Raw genomic sequence first — 19366 nt, forward strand, 5'->3', positions numbered from 1 at the left:
TACTTAAAAATCAGCTTGATGTGATTTTCACGCTGGGTTTCTGGTCTTTCCTTTGGCACAGGGGCTAATATTACCTTTCAGCTGTCTTTTGGTGAGGGGTTAGCTAGCCTTTGAGTTACACATTCCACTATGCCCAGAAGCTGCTAACTTTGCATGGGAGTTAGTGACAACCTAAGAGTTAGCTTAAAGATGCTGAAATGCACAAATTGCAACTGTTTGTCTCTCTTTCACTGTTACTGTAAATAAGTGAGAGCAGCTTTAAATGCTGTATGATAAATGTGACACATCTAAATGTTATTATTTATTTCCTTTTTTTAATTCAGTATTTCCCTCCTGGCTGTGAGTAACTAATTCAGTTAAAGGACTCTTTAATATATCTTCTCCTTTACAGATATTGTGGAAGATTTATAGTAGGGATGTCATTAATACTGATTTAAAAGGTTAGTGGTTTAGGGGCAGATAGCTCATATGAGTGTGTAACAATAGGCTGATTTGCACTGACCCCTGTGTAGGATGTGGGGAGGTCTTGTGAATAAAGGCCTCTGGCTGAATCAGTCTCCTTTCAGGCTTTGTTTTGGGCAGACGCGGCAAGTAACATGATCGTATTTTAACCTTGTGACCCCTGACGCTGTCAGACTCATAGTGTACTCAACACTCTTTGCATCATGAGCTTCAGTGAGCTGCATCCACTCTTCAGCTTGAATGTTTCCTGCGTCCTGTATTAGGAAAGAGTTGCAGCTCAAATTCTTTTGATTGGATTATCAGATTAGTTAAATGATGAAAGATTAATTATGTGAACGTGAGTGGCTGTCTGTTTTCTGCATTAGCCCTGCCACAGGCTGGCAACCTGTCCAGGGTGCATCCTGCCTCTTGCCCTTTGGTCCCAACCCCCACCCTCTAAATTCCCGCTACCCTGATAAAGATAAGCAGAAGAGAATGAATGGATTAAGAATGTAATCAGTGATTAATGGCTAAACATTAACATTTGCATTTAGTTTTTAGGCTTGAGTGGTTATGAGACCTGGCTGGCTCAGCATTTGTCTCATTTAAACCGAACCTAATTTTCTGCATCACTCCTAAACATTGTGCTGACATCATATGTTTAGTACACCAGGGATCAGCTCTTGTTTCCATTAAATCAAACATTCACAGACACAAGGGAGCATGTAGCTTGTTATCCTGTTCCTGGAATCTTTGGGTTTATTAGTTGAAAACTGGACAACACTGTGAGTACTAAACGTCATGCGGTGGAAGGAAACTCATGGATTGGACCGCACAGGTGAGGAAGGCTGGTAAAAATCACAGACAGTGGTCATACTTTTTTTAGAATAACAATTTAAAGCATGCATGGAAAAATGCATTCATGCACAGATTCATGACATCACTCTTGCCAGTCTAATTCAAAGAACTGCAGGGTGATGTTAAGAAGCACATAACACCTAAAACTTGTCCTCAATTTCCAACAATTCACTGTTCAAATATAAAACCATCTGTGGTCATCTGGTTTTCAGTTTGCTGCAATAATTAAACCTACATTTGGTAATGATTGGGCACCAGGTGTTTCTCTTTTTTTGAGCTGTGCTTTGTTCTGCAGGAGATAATTGGAGTGTAATTAGCTGAACGTGCTACCTGGGCTTATTAAAGCTCTCTCCTTCCTGAAGTCGCTCCGTGTCTCCCAGACTCAGACTAGCTCAACAACAGCATGTGTTTTTGGTTTTATCTTGCATTCCTCATACTCTGCCACTCCTCAATGCATGCTTTACACTGTTGACTGATACACACACATATTCCTTTAGTTTATGTTTCGTGTAAATAAATGGTCTTTTTCTAAATTACCACCCCGTCTTGTCTTCACCTTCTAGTTGGGCTGTGACATCAGGAACAGCTTGCATTGAATGTTTCAAAGGAAAGGCAAACTAAAGACTTCCCTGTAGTATTGCATATTTCCCCAGCTTTGTTTAGTCTTGTTTTTTGTTTTTTTCAGCATATAACTACTTTAGTTTAGTATATTAGTTTTTAGCCTGCATAAGACCATACCAGTCATCAATAGTGCTTCAGAGATTAATGAAATGCAGCTAGTTGGGGAAAAAGCTTTAAAGTCACTTCTATTTCAAATTCAAGCACTTAATTCTCGCTGATCTAGTATTGTGGAATAAAGGTGTGCATGTGTATGTGGTGAGTTTTAGTCTAAAACCAGCTTTTTCAGTTCATTAGTTTCTGTTTTTGAATCACTTGGATTCCATTAACTCCAACTCCTTCCCCTTTTTCTGCTCAAACTTTTGTCACGACTTGCCTGATGTTTTTTCGCTGCGTGCTAGTCGATCATAACACATTAAACATTTTCTAAAGAGACTCATGTAGACAGCACAATAGGGCTGTGCTGCAGTTTTTAGTTGTGTGATTTTGTGGCACGCAACAGATTTTTGTGCATGTCTGGTAAAGGAAGAGAAGGCTTGTGGGTGAGAAGTGTGAGATGAGTGAACATGTGAAAATGGTGTGCGACTGAATGGAGGAATAAATCATTTGGTGTGAGCAGCAGAGTTGTGATAGTCTTAATCACTTTATAAATCATGCAAAACTGCCCATGATGCCTTTTTTTGTAGTTCACCAAGCGCTCAAAAAGCTTGCCCATTAACTCCATAGTCGGGCTGATAATGCATATGTATGGGGGTAAATAACACACTGCTTTCAGCACACAAAACATCTATTTGAATTGCAAAACTGATTATTTTCCCTCTGTTTTCATCCAACACAAAGCTGCTCTGAATTCGGAGCAGAGGTCTGTTTTAAATCAAAACTGTTTTGTGTAGCCAGAGTTTGGCAGCTCTTCATAAATGTGTGCAATAAAGAGATTCAACTATGGAGGATGATGACTCCCCTGTGAAGCCTTATGTTACATGTTGTCATAGTGCAACAGTCACCAAAGGGGCTAGAGGTCAAATCTAACCCTTGTGTACCCAGAAAATGTCCCATTTTAGTCACCAGAACAACAGCTGGTATAGATAGCCCAAGTATTCGTGTATGCATGAGAACTACTTGCCCAGCTGAGTCACATTCCTCAGAGGACCCTCCAGCTCACAGCAGGCTGTCACAGTGTCAAAAAGCGTGAAAATGGCTCCTCTGACTGGGAGACCAGACCCAGTCTGGCGTCCATCTGTAGCTTCAGTGTCACGTCAGGGCTGTAGATGTCACTGTTATACAAATACACACGTGGGTGAGTTATGTCAGTGGATTTGAAGCGCTTGAGTGAATTGACGTCAATGAAAGCGCATGCTATATATTTGACATATCATCTTTAAAAATGACCAACAAGTAAATCCCAATCCTGTTACATTAGTGTTACAGCTTTTATCAGGCAAAATGGACAAGCTCAAACGTGCAAAAAAAGGCGCAGAGGAGTCCATATGGGTCTCTATTACAAATGAAGGAATCTCTGTATGTCAGACCATGCATTCTTCATTTATCTCTACAACCATTACACCTGGCTGGCAGGAGAGTCACTGTGGATACAAGAGAGTGAAGTGTCTTTGTGTGTTTGGGGCAATGTTGGTCTAGTTTTGGGGCTCCTCGTCTTCTTTCTCAGTCTCTAATGGCTAAGAAATAAGTAATGTGTCATCCATTTTACTGGACAGTGACATTAGGAATGTAACTGTATTCAGGGGAAGGTTTTACATGGTTCACTGGTCCTCAGTAGGTCTTAGTTGGGTAAATTCAACCTCTAATAAACAACAGTGCATGACATGCTATTCCATTATTTATTTAACCAAAGCTGCGTGTGAAAAGGTGAGCACACCTCATGATTCAATAGCTTGAAAAGCCATCTTTAGCAGCAATAACATAAAGGAATCGTTTTCTATATTACTTTTTCAGTCTCCTGATATACAAAACATTAGAAAGTAAACAGTCTTGTGTTGCTGTTTTTTTCCCCACAGGACTGTAAGAAAGATCCACTTATTTTGTTATGAAAAGCATGAAACACCAGCTCGCCCTCTAGTGGTGATGATAGCATGCAACATATATAGTGCAACACAGTGAGATGACTTAATAATATTGCCTGTGAGATGAGATGAAACACAAAATTCCTCACTTAAGTCAAAATTTCACAGTATTACATTCTAGCTGATACCCAGGCCTAACAAATAAAGAATTGAGTCCATTAGAATTATCAAGACATAAGCAAAAAATGTCTCAGTTCCCCAGTGCTTTTTTTTCCCAATTTTTTTTTTTTTTTTTTTAGAAAAGTTCTCAGAAAAAAGGTTAGTTTGTTTAGTATTACAGGACAGTTTGGCCACTGAGCTATCAGGACTTTTTCTGTAATTGTACACATTTATTTTTTACAATTGATTTTTATTCCATTTCATTTTACGGCAGCAGCAATGCAGAAAAACCAAGACGTACTGCTGAAATAGCACTTATTTTTCTTATATTAAGACATCTCATAAGACATTCCTTTAATTTGTCACCCCGCAGTATTTGTGCTTGCTGTTAATGAGCTTAAATTATGGATGCCATGTCTTGACCTCTCTTTTGACATCAATGTAGAGGGCGCACTTGAACAAAAGCTGGACGAGTGGAGACAATCGGATGTTACGAGCGGTACGTGAAGGCGTCGTGAGCATGCTGGCGCTAACAGCTGCAAAGGAAGTGCCGTTATTCTCTGCCACGTCTGTAGGCTCCTGAAGCGGCGCAGCCTGCAGAGGCGGCAGGTCGGAGCACCGGGATGAGCCGGTGCGGGGTGGTGGTGGGGGGATGAGAGGGGGGCAGTGGGAGTGACCGAGGAAACGCGGAGGAGAGGAAGGAAAGAGGAAACACGTCGAGGCACAACACAGCGCTGAAAAGAGCTCCGGCTTCTAGGAGCCACCGCTGTCTTCTGGAGGATCCTTTCCTGCAGGACGTCTATTGTCCGGACAAAACCGCGGGGAAACCCATGCTAAGCTCAGGGAGAATGGAGGAATTCGTAACCGAAGAGGAAGAGCCATGGTACGACCAGCAGGACCTGGAGCAGGGTAAGACAAGTCACCATCCTATCCTCCCTGCCCGCAGCATCCCTTCTTTCTGTCAGCTTCTGGCACCGGCGGCTCAGCCGGCCTCTTCGAACAAAGACTCTGTTGTCGTGAGATACGACAGAGACGTCATTTGGAGCCGTTTGCTTGCTCTGCTTCAGTGCAATCAATAAAAACAGCGAAGGAGTTCCCAAGGAGCGGACTGCGCTTCTTTGACAACAATGCTTTGAAAGCATGCCAAGCAGGGCCTTTGCATGCCTGGAAGTAGTCAGCATCAGCGTGATGCACCCGGAGCTGTAGAGTTCAGGGTCCACCTTATGGAAGTCCTAATCGAACTAAAGCGCATATTTTTAGGCATGCACCGATGGTGAAATTCTGGCTCGATATGTGTAAAATATTTTTTCTGTCCACTTGTTTTGTATTAATTTGTTAAGGGCTTTGTGTCAGGGATCCCCATTCTAAAATATAGCTGAGCCATTCAATTTTTTAACCTCTGCATCACAATTATTTTTATTATATTTTGACATCAGATGTCCTCTATGTTGCGGTTATCAGTAGAGGTTGGGAGAGAATATCGATGCAGTATAGTAAAAACAAGGAAAATCAAATATCAATATTTTATTACAGAAATTCAAATACTTTGGGGCATGCACCACCACCCTGAGGAAACCAATACTAGAAACAGCTAGCTTGAGAAAATTAGCTCCTAATTTGGAGCAAGTTAATAGATGGGGACTAAATGGCTGCAGAGAGCAGGACAACGTTTGATTGCAAGGCAATTAAAACCTTTCTGCAAACAGTCGCAGTCTGACTCGGACCGACTGTAATCATCCTCAGTGAGGTTGTCAAAGGTTTGCGAATGATTTGTCTAATTTATGAATGCAGACAGATTGCCAACATGTTGCCATCAGTCTGCATGAGTCTTAGTCAATGAGTACAACTGAGTGGGCTGCCAGCTGCCTGTATTCTGTTATATTCCTCAAGAACAGGAAGGTTACTGAGCAGAAATGTAATAGTTAGATTGCTGTTCATGTAGATGGCAACAGATATGTGATTTTTCAATGATTTACCACTGTTAATGGCTGTATTATCAGATAGCATGCAATTGCCAACCATTAAACTACTAACTGCATGTTATGGTGACATTTATGGCAGGTTTTAGTGACAGTGTTGAGATGGTTGTCTGATGTGAGATAGCTTTATCTTACTGGATAAAAAAATGTAGTGACAAAGTCTAATTTTAAGGACAAAAAAATTGCAATATGGCGAATAAGGGGGAGTGATAATATCGTATCGTGGGATGTCTAGTGATTGCCACCTCTAGTTATCAGTCACTAGGGCTGATAAAATAAGATAAAACAAAGAGATATTTTTTTCAGACTTTCTTTAAAGTAAATGAATGAAAGAAAAAGAATTGCATTTTGAAAATCATTATTCTGATTGAACTAGCTTTTGTGAAGGAAAAATCTCAATAACCTTCCAGTTCAAAGCCAGCTAATTAACCTGCGTCTTTCCATTAACACCATGACCTCCACCCAGTAACAACATAAGGGACTCGACTGTCAGTGTTGTTATATTTAAAGAAGACCTAATGTCCTCATTTCCAGCTCCACATTTTTATTCTTGGATTCTTCTAGAGCAGCTTTCCACAAGTCCAAATAATACTGACTCCTCTTATATTGGGCCCTTGGTGAAGTCCCTCAAATTATTGTTGCTGTTCAGTTTGGCCAACTCTCTTCTGATTGGCTGCCCATTGTAAACATAAAGTCTGAACAGCTGGTGGGTGGAGCTGTGTGCCTTGAATGACCATATTAGGAATATCCTCTGTTACTGACATCATACAGTGCCAAGAGGAGAAAACACTGGTGCATTTAGCATCAAGTCTGAAGCTTGTACATACACTGACTTTATTATTTGAAATATTTGCCATGTTTAATATGAGGATTTCCTATTATAACACTGTATATATGACAAAAAATGAGTAAAGCCCAATGAGCTGAAGATACAGTAAACATTTACTAAGTCTTTTAAATGTATTTCAGTGTTCATACAAATTGCAGCTGATGTTGCGGCAGATGGATCCTGTATCAGCCGGTTTACATCTGAATGACGGCAGCTTTTTACATTCCATTTCCAGGGAGCTTTTAAATCTCGGTGACTCAGGAAATTACATTTTGAATGAAGTCAAACAGTCTATTTATTGATGAATGAAACATCTGCAGATATTCGTGAGCGAGTTTGAAACCAGTCTGAACCTGATCATTCAGCACAATGACTTGTATAATTATATGTTTTTAGGACTTATCCACAGCTGTGAGTCTTCATGTTCTCTATACCACTTAGCTCATTTCCTGTCGTGCATAATCTCTCAATCACCTGCTCTCTGCTCATCTAGTTATAATGCTAAGCTACATTTCCCTTGGCTAATGTTAAATGGTGCTGATGCTGTGATTTTACCTGACTAGAAACACGAATGCACACACGAATGATGTCATCGATTGATAAGCAAACTTGTTTCCCGTGCACAAAGTGTCACATGTCAGGGAAACCGAGGGTTAAAACAGATCTTTAATTGGCTTTATTTTGGGAGATGATGAAGAAGAAAAGAGTGAAATTAGAACAAAGACGAGGCAAATCAGAGTGACAGTGTGAGAGAGGAATGAAAGTGTAACAAAAGTCAAAATGGCTGGAGCCAGAGAAACGAGTTGTGTCTTCGTGCAGAGAAATCTGTGTTTGATGGAGCAGAGAGGATGTCAGTGCTCTCTGAACAGTGCTGGGCTACAAAGTGCTGACTGCCCCAGTTCATCTTCAGTCGTGTGGCATTTCTAGGTGCATCGAGTCCTTTGGATGGGCACACCACTCTCATCGTATTACCTTGTTGTCATGCAAGAATCACTGTAAGTTGTTGTTCTTTGGGATGACTCTCACCGCGGAAGTGTTGTGTAAAAATGTGCATAAATGAGGATTTCTTTCTGCACCGGAGACCTGTCCAGGGTGTACCCCGCTCCTCACCTGGTAGCTGGGTGGGAGAGTGGGTGGATAAAATTAGGATATTTTTCTTTTTAGTAGTTTTTAATAAGAATTGCTAAAAGATTCTAGACTGTGTATTAGTAGTATTTGCCTGTTTTTGCCATCACCGTCTTTGACCAAGGATCACTGTCAGTTCATATGGTAACCTCTTCTCAATCACAGTGTAGGCCTGCCTTAAAGCCAACCCTACTTTATCACATTTTTTTTTTTACTTTTTTAGCTGAGTTGCAGACAGCTTTCTCGTCCTTTTAGGGTTTCTCACGTGAGCTCACGTGCAGATTGCTCAAGAGCTATTGTACATGATGCAATCGAAAGGTGATATGGAAAAAATGTATATTTTCAGACTGGCTGGCAGTTGTTCCCGGAGGTTGCTGGCTTATGTATGCATGTTTAGACGTCTTTATGAGGACAGAAAATTGCCCTGCTACTATACTTGTGAGGACCAACAGTCCCAAAATGCCCGTGCCCACGATTTTGAAGGCATTTTTGAGCCTAAAAATGTGGTTTTAGTGTCAGGTTTACGATTAGGTTATGGTTAGGTTACGGTTTAGGCTAAGGGTTAGGGATTCATTTTCGATGGTTAGGGTAAGCAGCTAAGGAAAGCATTATCTCAGTTAGACGTCCTCACTAAGATATTAAAACAAGTGTGCACGTGTCTATATTGTCAGTGAAGATAAGAGAAGTGGCTGAACCTGTTTTTATCTTATAATCAGATTTTTATGAGAGGTGCATATTTTAAAATATGCAAGTTGCATCATGGGGCTGTATTTGAGCCAGTGGTGTTGGGGATTAAAATCAATGGCATTGTGAAAAAGTACAGTCAGCTTTTGAACAACTATAAATTGGCATCATTTTTCAGCATGACAAAAACTGCAAACACGCTGCCAATGCAGTAAAAGCATACTTGGATGGAAAAAACACACCTGAGTCTTGCCTGGACCTCAGCATTACTGAAGCGGTGTGGGATTATCTTGACAGAGAGTTATTTCCCTGTTTATCCAACTGGAGAAATAAACATCATTCATATTTAAGTGACTTTCATAATGAGCAGTATATACTGAGTGAATAGATTAAATGAAGGAAAGAACAAAAAGTGCTATATGAGCGAAAAAGAGACAATAAAAATGAAGGTGAACATTGAGTGAAAACAAACTGAAAGTCTCAGTTTGTGTTTAGATGTGGCAGGTGTTAAACTAGGCGTGTAACTGTACAAACTACTCATGATGTCACGTCTCAGCTTTCGACTCTTAAAGGAGGAGAAAGCAGGAAGGATGCAGACGTGTAATTGGGATGCTTCTTTGTTTGGGTTTATTGTGTGTTAGCCTGAGCCTCTCCTGGCTGATGACCAAGAAACGAATAAGTGGCTCTACCAGCTGAGGCTGGAGGGCTGTTTGCTTGCCATACATCTGATGAGAGAGCTCTCTAAGCACTCCTGTTACATCATAACTGTTTACATCACTCAGGAGTAGAGAGCAATATCCCAGGACGTTTTTATAAATGGTTTCTATAAATTGCTACTTTGCCATGTAGTATGCATCATTGCAGTCAGTATTACAGCCCGTATAAGCACTATGGCGTAGGTCTTCTGTCTGGTGAATGTTTCGAGTGCATTTTCTGTTACAAATTTAGTCTGAAACACTGGAAAAGAGGAACCAAAAGTCTTATTTTCCACATTCCAGTGAGTCTCATGGGTGATACGCACCTACCCAAAAAAGCAGCCTGTGGAAGACATCACCACGTATTGTACCGAATGCATGGATTCGACTGCAGATGTATTCACACACTCCTAAAAATAAACTTTTATTTTTCTCTAAAGTACTGACACACTGGCAGCTGGCTGCATGGGTTGTCTGGATAGCTTCTTCATGCATGATGTAATTGTGTCGGCGTTCCGGCCTCAGTGATGTCACCTGTGGGTCAATTTCAGGTCTGTCTGGAGCAAACAGTTGTCTATGACAGCTATTGACTTGCAAAGTTGTTTTCTTGTGTAGTGAGTTTCATCGATTGGCCCTCTTCCCCACTTCCGCTCTTACTTTGTTTTCCTCCTCCTCTTTTTCTCTCCTCCTCCTCTTCCTCTGTTGTTGTCTTGATACTGAGCCTTAGGCTGTGTAGCGCTAACTCTCCCTCCATCAGCCAAATCCCCTTCGACATCTTAATGTAGACACAAACACTTTTGGGTTGTCTGGTTTTATTTTTCATTTCTGAAAAATGCAGGTTCGTTTTCTTTATATTTATAAGAGAAGTGCTAATTAGGGTAAAATTGTGCTAATTTTTATGGCAGTTTCATGGTGATGGAGAGAGACAGAGTATAAACCACAAATCAGGAAATAACACTTTACATGAAAATTATAAATTGATTTGCATGTCATTGAAATAAGTTTTTAATTCCCTACAAACCAGCCAGAAATCTGTCTCCCACAGATTGGCTTTGTGCCCATGTGGCACACAGATTACAGTCAATCAGTCAGACACCTTCAGCCCAACCAAAACCAAAATCAAACTCTTTGGCATCAACGCATAGTGTTTGATCAAGCACGGAGGTGGAAACATTATGCTTTGCGGCTGTTTTCCTGCTAAGGGTACAGGACAACTTCACTACATTGACAAGCCAACGGGAGAGGCCATGTATTATAAAATCTTGGATGAGAAACTTCTTCCCTCAACTAGAACAATGCAGATGGGTCATGGGTGGATCTTTATACCCCCACAGCAGCAAAGGAGTCGATATTAAGGAAGGATATTAAGGTCATGGAGTGGCCTTGCAAAATACCTATCAAAAATAAAATCTTTAGATTTCTTTACCAATTACTAAGTCATGTTTTGCTTTCATTTCAATGTTATGCAAATCAATTTATAACTTTTATGTCATGTGTTTTTGTTTTTCTCTGGATTTGTGGTTCATATTCTGTCTCTCTCCCTTAAAATGAAACCACAAACTACTAAACGTTAAATACAATTTAGACTGATTGTCTAGACAGTATCCAAATGGAAAGATGTAATAATGTAATGTAGAATTACTTGAAACAACAACAAAAAAAACAAATGCAATAAATACATTTAGAAAGTGTTTTAGAAGTAGATGATCATAAAGTAATTTTCACCAGTCATACAAATATGATGAGTATATATCCGATCTAATGGGGGAACAGCATGGTTACTCTGTGTACTCCTGCTTATGTGCTTGCAACAATAGGAAAATGTTGCAGTGATGCAGGTCATTAGTTGCTTGGATGTATTATGGCCTGGCATTGATCCATTTGCTCACTATTCATTACTTAAGCCAGAGGCTGGACTGCATGACAGATGACTTTGTTGGCTGTTTAGTCCTTCACTTTCTGAGAGGCTGCAAGCCACATTTTGCTGACTCAGAGCCAGTAATGTAGGCCATCAGTACTGCTGAGTCAGCGCACAGTTTAAGTGGAGTGTGATGCTGCTCATCTTAATTTGGAGTATTTTAGCAGCCTGGACGTATAAATAAAACACTAAAATGTGCTAAAGTCACAGTAAGTTGTCTCTCTAAGAAAAAGCCTCCAGCATCCCAGCGAGTGAAATCTCTATTCTCATCTTAATCTCAGCGGAGATGTGTCACTCCAAATAATCTGGGTTCCAATCTGTGACCTTCGTATTCAGTCAGTGGAGAGTAGGAGGCTTGGAGGGAGACGTGCCGCAGGGAGGAGCACTGCCTCGCTGTCTTCCCTCTGTAATTGAATTGGTCCGGGGCAGACTACAGCGATGTGATGGATCATTCTAGTTATAACCTTGCTTAAAATAGAGCTGTGTGCTGTGTTAAACGTGACAGAAGTCCTCTAAATTGTGCAGCTGCACTATGTCTTCTTCTTTTAGGTTCCCCCCTCCCCCCCCCGTTAATATTTATGCCTTAGTTCTTCATCCACTTCATTTCACACCTCTCCCTTCCTGTTCTCTGCTTTCACTCATTCAATCTGCCTCCTTGTCTTTAAAAATGTTTCATCTGCTCCTTTTTCATTTCTAGATCTCCACTTGGCAGCAGAGCTGGGAAAGACTCTGTTGGAGAGGAACAAAGAGCTGGAGGACTCTCTGCAGCAAATGTACATCACCAATGAAGAGCAAGTGCAAGAGATTGAGGTGTGGACCACAGAGCAATGCAAATATTACATTAATTAATATAGCTCAAATCACAGGACTGCCAGCTCAAGGGCACTCAGTAACAGAAGTGAACAGAATTGTTACAGGAAGTGTAACATGTCACAGGGATCACAGTTCACAGCTCATGGCAACAACAGCTCTTCTGCAATACAAAAAATGTGTTATGGAGTCCCACAGAGCTCTGTACTCGGCAATAGCATTAGGTGACAATGCAAACATTTACATACATGCAGATGACACCCAGCTGTTTTCCTTATGCCACATGACACCAGTCAGCTTATAGACATTAAAGTGCACATAGCCTGTTGGTTTCTACTTGTGTCAGAAGGGGACACGGTGTCTTGCCAGATACCTTACTCTGGATGGCATTACCTCGGCCCTCCAGTACTACTGGGTTGAACTATTTTTGTCCTTTAATTGTACATAAAAAGTATTTTTTTAAGTCTGTCGTCTTTCATCTAACCAGTGCTGTGTACATTAGGAACTTCCTGTCTCAGAGTGATGCTAAAAAACTACTTTATGCATTTGGTACCCATTGGCTAGACTATTGTAATTTCTTATTATCAGAATGTCCTAATGGATCCATTAAAAGCCTTCATTTCCAAATACAAGAGCGATCATATTTCTCCTTCTGCATTTTCCGCAGCCTTCCGCTATTACATTCCTCTGTGTCGAACCACCAGACAGTATGTTTGGCAGGAGGCCTATTTTCTTAATTTCTGTACACATATTTTTGTTCCTAGACTCTAGTAAAGTAGCTCTACATGACTGATAATTGAATCTAATCAAATTACCTTATACTGGACCTTGATGCAACTCCTTGGTTCACAGTTTGTAACAAACTTTCGTTAGTTTTCTTTGAGCCAGCTTGTTATTTATTTGCTGCTCCTGGTGCAGAGAATATTTGAACAGCAGGTGGGTGGAGCCTTTGTGCTCACACTTCTCAGTGACAAAGAGCCAAAAGTATTAAAAAAACGCAGCCTTAAATGGAGCATTTTAGAATAGAATGACGTTTGAGCTTATGGTGAACAGGACACCCATAATTTCCGTGTGCATGTACAATGAAAATAAAGGGCTGTTCTATTCTATTATTCTTTCTTGACAAAGCTCATCAATAGAGCTGGATGAGGTGACCCGTGAACTGTCCCTTTGTTACACTGCTATAGACTATTTTCTTCTGTGCAACACAATGCCTTAGCGTAATTCATGAATTAAATTAAAGTGGGTGGAAACACCCATCGTGCACATAAAACATGCTTATTTATGTGCTTATCTTTAGTAAGGAATTTTCTGCTAACTGGTAAAGTCCATCTGCTGAATGATATCATGCAGTGTGGTTTGAAGCTGTACAGCAGGTGCTTTAGTGGCTCTGGAAGTTAGATTGCAGTGAAGAATCCTGTATATGTGCTGTAAAAAGTAAATGAAAGCCACATTTAAGTAACAGTTAAAAGCTTCTGGTTTCAGAGATCTATAAGATTGTTGGAACTTCACCTGAAGATGTGTATTTTGATTTGCACTAAATATGTGTATGTGTTTGTTTCCAGTACTTGTCAAAGCAGTTGGAGGTTCTTCGGGACATGAACGAGCAGCATGCCAAAGTGTACGAGCAGCTGGATGGGACTGCCAGAGAGCTGGAACGCACCAACCACACGCTGGTGATGGACAGCAAGTCCTCGCAGCAAAAGATCGAGAGGTGAACGGGACTGGGAGCTTTCCTTTTTTCATGTTTTTGATCTTCTTTCATTCATTTATAAAGCTTTGCCCTCTCTTATGCACCAGGTTAACGGGGACTATTGAGACTTTGCAGAACCAGGTGGAGTCTCTATCAGGGCAGGTGGAGCAGCTTCGCTCCATGGAGCAACTGCGGGTCAGGAGGGAGAAGAGAGAGCGACGCAAGACCATCCACTCATTCCCTTGCCTGAGGGAGCTTTGCACAGCACCCAGGTACCTGTTTTGTCTTCCATAGAATGAGAAAGAAGAGGAAAGTAGTTATTTAAAGTCACACTTAAACACTGCATGCCAGCAATAAACGGCTAAAAATTGGTCTCATCTGTTATTTTGTCAGGTATGAGGACGAGTTTGTAGTGGGCAGGGCTGAAAGTTTTACTATGGAAGCCAAGCGTCAGCCATTTGAAGAGGAGAACCAGCACCTGAGGGAAGCGGTGTCGGCTCTGAGAGCTGCTGTCCGGGCCGAGAGGAGCCGCAGGGAAGGGGTGGAGAGGGAGTGCAACCTCCTGATATCGGAGTTCTCCCGGCTGCAGACACGGGTGCAGGTGGGGTGCAAAAATAATACACTAAGCATGTTTGGCTGTTAAGATATAAGAAAACATACAAGCAGAAAAGATAATATCAGCAAGTTTTTTTTTTTCTCCACCGATGTGAAACTAACTGCTAGCAGTAACAGTGCTGATTTGTCAGAGTCCATTTGATTTCATTGGTTATGACATTTAATTGTGTCTTCAATGCTGAACATCCCTAACGAAAACTACTGACTGATGGAATATCGTTTTCAATATTGAAATTGATTTCAAATTTAGAATTATGGCCTTAATCATGATCATATTGTTCTATTCAAATGTGGTCAAAAGTTTGACCACATGTGAACATTGAGTCTATTCAAGTGTTCACATTCACACTAGCTAGCTTGGTGAGCTAGCTGCATGTATATGTTGTTCAGGTATGTCACACAGACACTGATACCACATAATTAGTGCTACCTCACAAATAGAATATTAATAAGATGCCACTCAGCTTTTTTTTTTTTTTTTTTTTTTTAAATAACCGAGTGGTAAGCATGTTTATTTTTTCTGCAAGAAAGTTTGGCTTTTTAAGGTAGAAGTCTGTGTGTACATGCTCGCTTGAGCAGCCTCAAGTGGCCATTAGCAGAACTGCAGGTTTCTGCACTTGAACACTGGCTTCTTTTTTTTCCAGTCACTTCAGCCTGAGGTTTCTGCTTCTGTCAAACTAAATAGTCATTGATTATGGACAAGTGTGAAATTTTCTTTAAATCTGATCTCTGTGTGCAGATTAATAAACAACTTGTTAATAAACAACTGATCCAAAAATGATGATTTGTTGATTATAAATTAAAGACAAATAAGTAGAGGAGAATTTTGCTATGATGTACTATTTATGTCTTTATTTGGAGTGTGGGTAATGAATTTTCTTTGAAATAAAACTAATTGGTTGTGCTCACAGGATGCTGAGAGCTGCCAGGCGAGAGTGCGGGAGCTGGAGGTGGAGCTGCAGGAGCTTCAGCAGCTGCGCCGAGCTCGAACTTTCCTGCTGAGCGGTGAGGATGATGGCGTGGCTCTTACCCAGACTGTCCTCAGTATCACCCCGGAGACCGACACGTTTTTGGAAGTGGAGGTCGGGGAGACGGGAGGAGGCGTCAGGGAGGAGACAGCAGGTGGAGGAGGTGTTGGAGGTGAGGCGTTACCTGATTCCAGTCCTGTGAGGAAAAGCTGCAGCGACACGGCACTCAATGCCATCGTGGCCCGGGATGCGTCCGGCAGAAGGAGAGGCAGCTATGCTCTGCATGCCAATAGCGTGAGGAAAAGAGGGATGTCCATCCTAAGAGAGGTGGATGAGCAGTACCACGCCCTGCTGGAGAAGTACGAGGAGCTGTTGGGGAAGTGTCGACGACACGAAGAGAGCCTGTGTCACGCCGGCGTCCAGACTTCCCGGCCCGTCTCCAGGGACCCGTCTATGAAAGACTGTGCCATGGGCCCCATTGTGGCACCTCCCCCTACTCCCACCCAATCGCCATCCACCCCTGAAGCCATCGAGAGCATCAGCAAACAGGTGGAGGCGGTGGATAAGCGGCTGGGTCAGAACACTCCAGAGTACAAAGCCCTTTTTAAGGAGATCTTCTCTCGTATCCAGAAGACTAAGATGGACATCAAAGCTACCAAAGCTGCGAAAGCTAGCAAACCTGGTAAATCTGGTAAATCTAGTAAACACTAAATTTACACCGACTGGCTCTAGAGACGGTGACATCATTGCTTGTTCAGTGTTAGGTTGCGAAGGTGCCCGGTGCGAACATTCTTATAGAGGGTGCTACTTTTAAAACCACTAAATTGAATTGCGGTTCAGGTTGACTGAGGTCACGTCAGACTCTTGTGATCGAGAGCTGAAACCTTCTCATTTGCATGCGATCAATCTGTAAAAGTTGGAGAATTTAAGCATAAAAACATACAAACATACACAATTTCATTTCAGCCTGGTCCAAAGTCTGTTCTGGCTTCACTGCCTTACTAACTATACTTAAAACACTATTACACAGCTTGTGAGCCTGACCAGTTGCTTTTAACATAGAGAACTAAACTAGCATTTCTGTGATTATAATAGGACAAAGATTGATTCCTCACCTCACAAGCCAAGGATGTCAAGGATGACCTGGAGGTGCTACTTTTACTAATATCACTAGTCACATTAACTCTAGTGAAGCATTTTTGTCTGGATGAGATTCCTCCTTCCTGTGTGTGACCATACTTTGGCTTAGTGGAAGTTTATGGGGCTTCGCCTTCAATAGTTTGAGATTTTGGGAAAGTGATAAAAAGATACCAGTGCTGTGTTTGTATGGTTATTATGAAGCCACTGCTCATTTAACATAAACACTAACCCGACTCTTGTTATAACAAGTTGTGGGTTTTGGGGTCATTTTTGTCCAGAAGCAGAAGTGTTGTGAATGAATATAATACAGAGATTACTCACTGATACTGGATTATTGTTGCTAATACTAGGTAGTAAAATAATTATCTTTATACTGGGTGATGTTCTTTATTTTTCAGTCTTCTACATTACTGAGTGTACTCAAAACCTATAGCTGGCCACTTGCCTTGCTAGCAGGTCAAACAGCAGAGATGAGCACTAGTGAAATGACAGTTATGTTGAAAGTGTTTGAAACGCTGACACTATGTTAGTGTCAGCTGCGTCCAGCTGACACTAACATAGCTGGTAGCTGCCAAAATCCATTTATATAAGATAACAAAACATTAAGTAGCCATTTGGACAACACTGCATATATCCACAGTTTTTATAGCATAGATCAGCATATATACAACTAGTACTTGTTAAAGATTTCATTTGAACATGACACTTTACCATGAAGTCGACTGAGCAATTAGACGGTGCAGGTACTGCAGATGGGGGTTTCTAGTATGTGATAAAACATTAAAATAAAAAGGGCCAGAAGGGTCCAAAATTGAGGCTGCAAAAGCAAGTCAGTCCCCATAAAGTCTGATGGAAAAATGCCCACCTCTGGAGGAAATAAGCATGTTTACAATTTGGTACTGTAATACATTTTGGTATTACACCTCTCTTAGTTTCTGTCAGACCCCCCAAACCTGAGCTATTCCTCTAATTCACTCCCTTCTGATCCTGTCCCCTCCTGGTCACCTAAATAAAAGCTCAGTATCTTCAACTCTGCTACCTCCAGTACTGCTGCCTGTCTTTTTGTTATCAGCCTTGCCTTTCACTGTTACTGCTAGCTTCCTGTCACAAATCTACTCACTCCACCTTCCCTGCACGCTCTTTTTCTCCTCTCTTGTGCACTCTGTTGCTTTGGATGACTTAAACTCATCTACCTTCCAAACCCCTTGCATCTTCACTGATTCACCTGTCTCCCTTTCATAAAAAAATACCATGACTTGCTGGTTGGTTAAATTCACTAACAGCTTGTGCTCCTCCTTTGTTGATTGAAGTGCTAGTATTATTAATACTGTATATCTAACAAGACAGCAACAGCCAAAAATGCTAAAGTCGAGGTTCATATGGAATATCAGTTCCCAACCAGCTGTTTGCAACAGTGCTTAAAAAGTACATGCAGGAAAATGAAAGACCTGGCAACCCTGGCTGCAGGCAGTGCTAAGAGCTTTTTCAGAGCCCATTGCTTCCCCAGTAATATTTTTCTACCTATGTTCTGTTTAAAATTTTCATATTGGCACAAATTTGACAACAAAAATGCTAATACCGACTTATCTGTGATAGGCCCAGTAAATGCTACAAAGCTGCTGTCTTAGAGACGAGTTGCAAAAGGACAATCTCTGCAGATAGCTGTTTTCACTGTTTCCTGGGCATTATGAGCTTTCATACAGAATACAGTAAATATAAAGCATGAGGATTTTTGGTTGCTGGGGCAACCACTGAATTAAGACGGCATGAAGGTTTGTGAGGAAGTAGATTTTATATAGTTAGTCATTCACACTTAATAGCAGATGTGTAACCGGTATAAGGCTTCAAACCAGGGCTTTTTCTAACACCTAGCAGTCTTACCAAACTATAAAGCTAACCTGCAACATATTGCACCTTTTTCACAATATACAATAACTATGCCTTTTTTCTTGGTAACCTCCTATATGTAAACCTTTGTTATAATGAATGTTATTACGGTTAAATATTTTATACACAGCTCTTCAGCGTTGTAGAGGTCAAATAGACACAGCTAACACCGGAGGGATCCTAAACTCGTGTTTAAGGCTTATGTGTGTTTTCAGGAAGAAAAAGCACTGTGGATGATGGTTTTTGTGTGCAACCCAGAAAATAGTTAGTGAACAAACTGTGGTGCGTTTGAGGTTGGCGCTCGTGTCATTTCGAATGATCCAAGCGCAATGAGAGAACACGTGTTAGCAATGCCAAACCAGAGCCTTTTATTATTCTACCAAGGTTCATGGGGTTTCTGTACTGTAATGTCTTACCTATTGCACTTAAAATGTCTGACGTCTCATCTTTTCGTATTTAGAATAGCTAACATTAAAACTGTACCTGTATTTTGATTTTTGTGTGAATTTTTAAATTTTTCTTGTTTTTTCTTTCTTTTCTTTTTTTACTTTTCAGTGCCGATATGTGAATGTTGATAACATACTGTCAGAATAAATTTATTTAATTTGCTTTACTTTTATTATCCAGTTGAAAATTGTGCATTATTACTTCATAAGACATTTGCATTAATGTTTAGTCTAATCTGGTATTAGTTCCTATTATTACTGAACTAAGACTTACTTTACCCTGTTAATAAAGCATTTATATAATGCATTCAGTCTCCTTGTATTTGTTGTATAATTAAACTGAGTAAGTAACACTTCCTGACTCTAGAAATAGTTTATGTATGTGCGGATCAGACGCTAAGGCCTCCACTCACACAAACCTCTCTCCCTGACCTAGGTCCTTGTCCCAATAATCCTGTTGCATGTGAGATAATGTCATGT

General features: G+C 40.9%; 1 protein-coding gene across 1 annotated transcript; it reads left to right on the top strand.

Moving 5' to 3' along the window:
* Positions 1-4589: 4589 nt before the first annotated feature.
* LOC116330904 (cerebellar degeneration-related protein 2-like) lies at positions 4590-19166 on the top strand. Its single transcript, XM_031753367.2, has 6 exons — positions 4590-5006; positions 12025-12137; positions 13703-13851; positions 13938-14102; positions 14224-14431; positions 15357-19166. Exons 1-6 carry the CDS (start codon positions 4928-4930, stop codon positions 16122-16124), a joined length of 1482 nt encoding a protein of 493 aa, XP_031609227.1. The 5' UTR covers positions 4590-4927; the 3' UTR covers positions 16125-19166.
* Positions 19167-19366: the final 200 nt, after the last annotated feature.

The sequence above is a fragment of the Oreochromis aureus genome, linkage group 8, assembly GCF_013358895.1.
Source record: "Oreochromis aureus strain Israel breed Guangdong linkage group 8, ZZ_aureus, whole genome shotgun sequence".
NCBI lineage: Eukaryota > Metazoa > Chordata > Actinopteri > Cichliformes > Cichlidae > Oreochromis > Oreochromis aureus.

What these genes read in the sequence shown, in the direction of transcription:
- LOC116330904 (XM_031753367.2), top strand. Translation starts at nt 4,928, where the DNA reads ATGCTAAGCTCAGGGAGAATGGAGGAATTCGTAACCGAAGAGGAAGAG. An exon ending in CCAGCAGGACCTGGAGCAGG is followed by an intron (nt 5,007 to 12,024) that starts GTAAGACAAGTC and finishes TTTCATTTCTAG; the next exon opens with ATCTCCACTTGGCAGCAGAG. An exon ending in TCGCAGCAAAAGATCGAGAG is followed by an intron (nt 13,852 to 13,937) that starts GTGAACGGGACT and finishes CTTATGCACCAG; the next exon opens with GTTAACGGGGACTATTGAGA.